The sequence below is a fragment of the Sinocyclocheilus grahami genome, unplaced genomic scaffold (assembly GCF_001515645.1).
Source record: "Sinocyclocheilus grahami isolate Dianchi unplaced genomic scaffold, SAMN03320097.WGS_v1.1 scaffold2240.1, whole genome shotgun sequence".
Lineage (NCBI taxonomy): Eukaryota > Metazoa > Chordata > Actinopteri > Cypriniformes > Cyprinidae > Sinocyclocheilus > Sinocyclocheilus grahami.
This window is the reverse complement of record NW_015507419.1, coordinates 67,546-76,263: the sequence shown is the minus strand read 5'-3', so window position 1 is coordinate 76,263 and position 8,718 is coordinate 67,546. Positions and strand designations below refer to the sequence as shown.

At 36.5% G+C, this 8,718-nt stretch overlaps 1 protein-coding gene across 1 annotated transcript in view; it reads right to left on the bottom strand.

Moving 5' to 3' along the window:
- Positions 1 to 64: 64 nt before the first annotated feature.
- LOC107574464 (NACHT, LRR and PYD domains-containing protein 3-like) overlaps positions 65 to 8,718 on the bottom strand; it is a 34,566-nt gene continuing 25,912 nt past the window's right edge. The window contains 3 exon segments of the mRNA XM_016260897.1: positions 65 to 239; positions 1,720 to 1,890; positions 5,006 to 5,176. Of these exon segments, the coding sequence (XP_016116383.1) occupies positions 65 to 239; positions 1,720 to 1,890; positions 5,006 to 5,176 (517 nt within the window).

The following is an 8,718-nucleotide window of genomic DNA, read 5'->3' as shown; positions in this document are numbered from 1 at the left end:
GTGAATAAACCATTTATAATAATAAATCAAATAAATAATTCAATTTAAAAAAATGTACATAAAATTACCTCAGTATTTTGAGTTGAGAGTGTGAACTCTTCAGTCCATCAGAGAGAAGCTTCACTCCTGAATCCTGCAGGTCATTGTTACTCAGGTCCAGCTCTCTCAGTGAGTTTGATGATTGTAGAGATGAAGACAAACTTTCACAGCACTGATCAGTGAGATTGCAACCCGTCACTCTAAACAGAACCAGGTAAAATATTGTCATGTATCTTTCCAAAACATGCAATTCCTGACTATTTTTCCACTGTGACTCTAGTTAGTGAAAGCAGCTGGCAAGTACTGTTTAACACATTGCATAATCAGACACTGACAGGTCAAATTTACTGTGTCTGGACTAAGTTACATTTACATTTAGCAGACGCTTTTATCTAAAGCGGTTAGCCTAACGCAGTACACGTTAGAGTCCTGCACGGGCCTCAAATATAGGCCCTAGCCCGGCCCTGGCCCGAGACGCTCAGGCCCGACTTTTTTTCCCCCTTCTCCCAAAATAGCTTATACTACTGTTTCATCTATTAAAATAGTTCAGTTTTGTATGTAATGTCAAAGTGATTATATTTAGTTTAGTTTTTTTTATTAAGTTAATTTAGAAAAACGTTTGGAAAATTTTTTTGTTCATTAAATGTAAGTTTTTATTTTTTAAAGTAATGACCAAGCGGCCAGCGGCAGACAGTGAGCTGATCATAGCCTATGTTTGATCAATTTAGCCTTCTCAAATCATCACGACTTGCCTAAAATAAAATCTATAGATATAAAACAGTTCAAGCATATCACAATGTTAGTTTAAATGTTTAACCTATATAAATGTGCGCTATTAGATGCATATTTAATCGTTTGTGCGGAGAGCTAAAGCGCGCTTTACAGGACATGGAGGCGTCGGCACGATCACTTGCATTGGAAACAACGTAAAATATGCCGTCATTTTTGCTCATAAAGGTAAGAGTAATACATCACTCTGAACTGTAAAGCGTTTACTTTTATTGGTGTGCACTCACAATATCAACAAAACCTTGTTCTTTTATAAAATAAAGGATACATACAGGATGCGCTTTCTGCAATTTCGGCCAGGAGCGCTACACAATGATGAACCGAAACTCAGCGAATACTTGCCTCACAGACTTGCTAAATATATCTATAGAACATTTTAAATTACTACTTTAAAACTAAATAATTCAACTCAAATACAAATACAAAAACTCTTTTTACGGATTTTATAAAATCCGTAAAAATGCATTTCTCTCTAAAGGCGCCTCCAATGAGGAGATGGTGAGTCAGGATCGTCGTCTTCATCTTTGCCCTTGAACAAGGAGTTGTGTTGCATGTTCTGAAAGAAAGGGCCTGATCTTCCTAATGGTCAAAATCTGCAGGACCTAAAGCAAATCTGCAGGACCGGGCAGTTTTAGCAATGTGGTCTGAGAAATTCAGCTTATCATCAATCACAACTCCAAGGTTTCTAGCTGTTTTTGAAGGAGTTATGGTTGATGAGCCTAACTGGATGGTGAAATTTTGATAAATTGATGGGTTTGTTGAAACCACAAGCAGTTCTATCATCAAAAACAATGTACTGTCAAGAGCATGCCAAACCAACGGGTGGCGATATAATCTCAACCGTAACGCCATGTTGGCCAATTAAGTTACATTTAACTGAAAATCACAAACCTAAGTATGTTGAGTTGACAGTGTGAACACTTCAGTCCATCAGACAGAAGCTTCACTCCTGAATCCTGCAGGTTATTGTTACTCAGGTCCAGCTCTCTCAATGAGTTTGATGATTGTAGAGATGAAGACAAACTTGTACAGCACTGATCAGTGAGATTACAGCCAGCAAATCTATAACACATGATTAAATGTGTTTTAAGATCACATGACAAATATTTTTCATCAGGATGTGAACAATGAATATTGACTGACCACTTAAACACTAAACAACACTAAGGCCATGTCCACACGTACACAGGTATTTTTATAAACAGTTTTTCGGACTTCCATTTTAAAAAAAAATCTCTGTCCACATGAAAATGCAAACGCATGCTATGAACCACTGTCAATAGCATGCCAAACCAACAGGTGGTGATATAATCTCAACCGTAAAGCCATGTTGGTCAATCAGAAGCCTGAAAACATTTCCAGTAGGCGAAGATAACAGCGCAGGCTCCAACGTCACAAGCCAAAAACTCCGGTTTCGCTGTCTACATGATATCACTGCAACCGGAGTTTTTTGAAAATCTTCACCCTGGCAGGAGTTTTCAAAAATGTTTGATTTCAGTGACCTGGCGCTGCGTTTGCGTGTGTGCCTGTCCTGAGGGGCCTCCAGAGCACCCACCCCCTCTCCCCCCCTCCCCGTTGGATGTTGTGTGGCACATGGACGCACCTTCCGGGAGGGGGGAGTAAAGTCAGTCCTGTGTTCCTGTGTCTTGTGTTTTTCTCCCCATGTTCTCCCCATTATCTAGTTTCTCCCTCGTGTCAATTATGTTCATTTGTTTCAGCTGGTTCCCATTAATTTCCTTGATTTAGTCCCATTACTTAAGCCCTGTGTCTTTCCATGTCTAGTGTCTGGTATTGTATGTCTAACCCCATTGCTACGTGTGTGTTCCTGCCCGTTCCATGTGTGTCTTTATTTGGATTTAATAAAGACTGTGATGAACTCTGAATCTCCTTAGTCTCCACGCTGCTTCGTCTCCTCCACAGTAGCAGTATCGTGACACTGGTATTCCAACACATTATATTCAATTAATAAGAAATTATCCTAATGAAATAAGTAAACATTACCTATCAAGCCATTATTTTTATATTTGAAGTCTTCCAGTACATTCTTACAAAGCAAACAAACTAAGAATGCAAATGGTTATTTAAGTTTTGAGCTTATTGAAAGTGTGAGCAAGTTATGTTGATCTCCATTAGGAGCAAATGTCAGATCAGTGCAACAGACAGAAGAGACACCTCATACGTCAAAGTGCTCATCCTAAAATTTCTGAAATATATATTTATGCTTTGTAAGGTATGCACACATAACTTAATTAGCTTTGTTCAGCTATTCACTGTGACTATGTAATTAAGTTACTTTATACTATATTGTTTTATTTGGGAACTTATTTGGGAATAGCAATATGACTGCCTGTACACCTCCGGTGGCTTTACTGTCTGCTGGCTATTTTGAATTCTATAATAAAAACCCAGTCAGCTGTAGATCAGTGGAAATAACCCTTCAATTAAACCAAAATTAAATATACAGCATGTAACAAAACAACAGCACACATACAAACACAATTCACTTTAGACATGGTGTAATTATTAAGCTGGCAACCACAGTTTGTGCTGCTGTGGTTTGTGTGAGTGTGTGTGCATACATGCACATACTCATTCACATTCACAAACATTTGACAGCGCTTATCTGTGATGCTTCCACTTTACAATGTATTACATATAATAATATTAATCAAGTGGAAAGGCAAAGCTTCATAGAGATAGGGTAGTCATGTACCATAATGTTGGAAATGTTCATATAATCACAATCATCCACTGTTGTGTACACAAGTAACAATATTCCATTTTCATAAATAACAAAATCATTTATTACTCCTTGACACATAAACAGAATAAAGTAGCATATCATACACTTACAGCAGATTTTTATGATTAAAACAAGCCCCAAAACAACACCACATGGTGCAAATAATCATAACATATATTGTAAAACCTGATTAGTTAAGAATACTCAAAACATCTGAGGAAGCGTATTGCCTCAAAACATTTGAGTAAATGAACTCAAATTTTTTAAGCTAGTAGAGGTTAAAATTTTTATGACAAGTGGGGCACCATGGGAGCCAAACCAAGCCTCGCTTCCATGATCCCACCCCAATCATCACGACGAAAATTATATACAGCTTGCTTCCATAAGCATGACATTCATTCAGACCTTTATAGTTAAGTGCTAGTTAGCAACAGCACACTAGCACATGCTAATGTAGTTATCAAAAAGATTCTCATTTTGCACTTGCATGTAAATAGTCAAACAACAGGCTCTACTCTTCACCACAACGGTAACACTACAAAACCAGCAAAACAGAAACCTATATAAATCCTAACATAACACAGCATTTAAGTACTAACTTATGTCTCTCTATGTTAATCTTGTGCAAAAACACAGAAAATAACACTTCGACATTTATTTTCCTTGTTGTCGAATGCAAAGCATGCTGAGAACTAGAAAAATCAATCATTTTAAGTTCAGCTTACTACAACGATATTTTAAGTTTACAGAACGTCTTTCATTTAAGTACAATGAACTTTCATTATTATTTGAGTGAAATTAACTCATTTAATTTAATTAATTTAACTGTTCGCTTTTACAGTGTGTTAAAACTGTTATATTAGGGCTGCCCTCGACCAAAGATTTTTCTGGTCGATTAGTAGTCGTTCATTTTAAGCATTAATCTCACGTTGATTAATAAACCATTTAAATCACAATAATGAGCCTTTCATTGCCTACAAATTCGACCAAAATCTAAATTTTTCACTTCTTTTTTTTTTTTTTGCCTGTAGCTCAAAATTAGCCTGTGTGCATTCCAATTCCTTTTGCCAGCATGGGTCACATTTGCACTAACTTCCTCTGATTTCATTTTCAAAACAATCCATAACTGAGACAGCATGATAGCACCATTTGCAGGCCTCTTGAATTAATCATGAGAGAGCGATCATACAAGAGACATATAAAAGTATTGTCAGCTTGAGTTACCTTGATGAGGAATCTGATATCAGTTTCTGCTCGTTATCAGGATTCTATTCCAGAGAGCAGTGTATTAAAGCAGGATTATCCACTATTTTAAGTGAACTCATTTGTCACATATTTCTTTCCTTATAATTCCTTATAATAACAGGCTGGAACCAATACAAAGAGGGCATTTTTAATTTCATAACCAAGTGAACCTTTATCTGTTTTTCTTACCTTAGTATGTTGAGTTGACAGTTTGAACTCTTCAGTGCCTCAGACAGGAACTTCACTCCTGAATCCTGCAGATTATTGTTGCTCATGTCCAGCTCTCTCGTTGAGTTTGATGATTGTAGAGATGAAGACAAACTTTCACAGAACCGACCAGTGAGATTACACCAAGAAAGTCTATAACACAAGATAAAATATGGTTCAGTATTGAGGAGATGATGATTACCATGGATAGACAAAAAACTTTTTTGTTTTGCTCAAAACAGTTTTGCTCTGAAGATTAGATAAAGTCTAATAGTTTTGGAACAACATGAGGGTGAATAAATGACAGGATTTTAACTTTTGAGTGAACTTGGGGTTGCACAGATTAGTCGTCTTTAATGCTCTGCCATGACGCTTTAAGCTTGACGTCGACTAGTCGCTGATCCTTTAATTTATACTGGTAATTTAAGTAGCAGTAAAATTATATAGATTTATATAATAAAACATATTATAATGCTATTCGTTATAAACAACATGCTAAAAGTCAAGACAAAAATGAATAAAGCAAAGGTGAAACTGAAATGTCTCGTTCAGCACAAATAATTTTTACATATGTGAAATGTAACATTTGGCGGCTAAACTATTAGGCTATTTATTACGTAAACAAGGTTTTGTACCTTACTTGTGTTCCAGTATATCAACAAAAAAACAGCTTTAACTGTAATTGTAAAGGGTCTATTTTTATTTATGTATACTCACAACAACAACAAAACACTGCATTTGTAAAATAAAGAAAACGAATAGCACTTGCTTTCTGCTGTTTCAGTTTCCTCGAACATGTGGCGCTGTCACAAAAATTAAATGAAAGCCAGCGTATTGTCACAAATGTTTTTTCCCGTTGGTTTTGTTAATGTGTTGTTTATTGAAACAAATTTTGTGTAAGCCTATATTTCTTTTATGTCACTTTATACTGTTTTCTTTCATTCACATAAGCACTGCAGTGCGTGATTCACAATATGTGAATCATCTGTTGTTTATGCTGCATGTAAAGCTAAACCCCTGAAAAAAAACTTGTGGTATTTTTAATGAGTCATTGACATGTATCTATTCTAATTTTATTCTAATCTAATCTAATTCTAATCTAGATCTCGCAAGAGTGTCATTATGTTATGCTGATTGCAGACATGTGCATCAAACATATTTCCTTTGAACTAAAATGGGAGTTAGTGTTATTGTTGCATTGTTACCGTTTAGTTGCAACACCTTATGAGCTGTCTGTCAGCATCTGTATATATATTTGCAAATTGCAAAACATTCCCATCTCTTGTGTTTCTTGTGACGTCAACCTCGACTTAACTTCAACCGCATAGCAGTTGACTGGAGTCATTCAGCCCTTAGAACAATTTAGCAGTCTGTGTGGAACAGTAGCAAAAACTATCTTGTTTCATTTTAAGAATTAAAGAAAAGTAGGAAAATTGTCATGAAAGGTTACATTATGTTTTTGTACAAAAAATGTTGACTAACAACAATAAATTATTAGAAATATTTAAACTGCCACATTGGGCTGGCCGATACGGTATTTTAAAAAAGTGATTACGACAAGCAGTCCATTGCAAAGGCAGGGATTAAAACAAATAGTTTTTCATTTCAGTTCTTTCTCAGCAAAGCAGTATTTTGTTTCCAGTTCCAGAGTTCCAAAGACCCTGATCCATAAGGTTACTGGTTAGAATAAAATACAAGAATGGTTAATAATGTTCTTTTTATAATATATTGTGCTAATAACTCTCTATGGTATGCATTATGTTCTAACTATGAAATATTTTTTTCAAATAAGTTTTTATTACATGAAATAGCTTCAATCATACAAATAAAAAAAAGGGGTGTACTTAGGAAAACGTTGCCATATGGCAACACTGTTCCACAATGGAAAAATGGTCATAAAATGTGTTTTTCTAGAAAATTATTATTTTCCATTTAAATGCAAATTTCTTCAGGAATTGATAGATTTACATACTCGGAACTCATGCAAACCAAAAATAAGTAGATCCCTATCATTTCACCACTGAAGGCTAACTCATCCTCACACTCTTATCACATGGAAGAGCTACCTCTGCACTGTATTACTTTTTTGAAAAGAACAAATAATTTTGTTATTTATACATAAATACAACTATACTACAATAAACACTTCAAATAAATAAATAACTGCAATCATATTATTGATGCTACTATCTATAAAAAATCCCAATGGGGAAATACATTACGTCAATTCCACTGTGGTACAGCGTTGCCATATGGCAACATACCTATTTTTCCATAGTGGTACAGCATTGCCATATGGCAACATTGATATTTTCTCAATTTACAGTAAAACTATGTTAGATAAAGTTAAATTGTGAATAAAAACATCTAATTTACTAATCAAAGATCAGGCAAAAAAACATCTCCCTTTAGAAGAGATGTTTAGAAAAGAGGTTAACAGAGCAATATCTAGAGCACTTCAACAGGTGTCTTCTGTATGACGGTGACAGTAGGAAAAATAGTTTTGGACGGACATTCAAATGGCAGAGAGACGGAGAGAGTTTCTCCACTGAGTGATTCTCTGATTTCACAAACTCCTGAATCTCTCTGGACAGAGTCTGATCTTTCACTTCCAGCAGACAGAGGAACAGATTGATGCATCTGTCAGCTGAGAGACGTTCATCACCCTTGATTGTGGCTTTAATGTACTGTGTGATTCTCTTGATGATCTCTGAGCTGTTCACTGTGTGTGTCAGCAGATCCTGTAAGAGTCTCTGATTGGACTCCAGTGAGATGCCCAGCAGGAACCTCAGGAAAAGATCCAGGTGTCCATTTTTACTCTGCAAAGATTGATTAACTGTTGCTTTTAGCAGCTCAAACAGAGTGTTTTCACAAACGTTCCCGTGAAATTCATTTAGAAATAACATCAGTGAGTCCTCATTCTTGACTACATGGACGTAAAACACAAAGAAAGCAGCTAGAAACTCCTGAAAGCTCAGATGAATGAAGCAGTAGACTTTCCTCTGATGAATCACAGTTTCCTCCTTAAAGATCTCAGTGCAAATCCCAGAATACACTGAGGCGTCAGTGACGTCTATGCCGCTCTCAATCAGGTCCTCCTCATAGAACATCACATTGCCCTTCATCAGCTGTTTGAAAGCCAGTTCAGCAAGTTTCACAATCACGTCTCTGTTGGACTTCAGGAGTTTCTCTGGATTTTTCTCATCATACTTCTGACTCTTCATGTTGATCTGAGTCAGCAGGAAGTGGATGTACATTTCAGTCAGAGTTTGAGGGATTTCTGCACTGTCATCTTGTTTCAGGAGGTTTTGAAGCACAGTGGCTGAGATCCAGCAGAAGACGGGGATGTGACACATGATGTGGAGGCTTCTTGATCTTTTAATGTGTGAGATGATTCTGCTGGCTTGATGCTCATCACTGATTCTCTTTCTGAAATATTCCTCCTTCTGAGGCTCATTGAATCCCTGAATTTCTGTCACACGGTTGATGTATATTGAGGGGATCTTATTGGCTGCTGCTGGTCTGGAGGTGATCCAGATGAGAGCAGAGGGAAGCAGCTCTCCTCTAATAAGGTTTGACATCAACACACCCACTGATGAAGACTCATTCACATCACAAACTTTCTCATCTTCTGAAAACATCAGTGTAATTCTGCTTTCATCCAGACCATCAAAGATGAACACAACTTTACACTC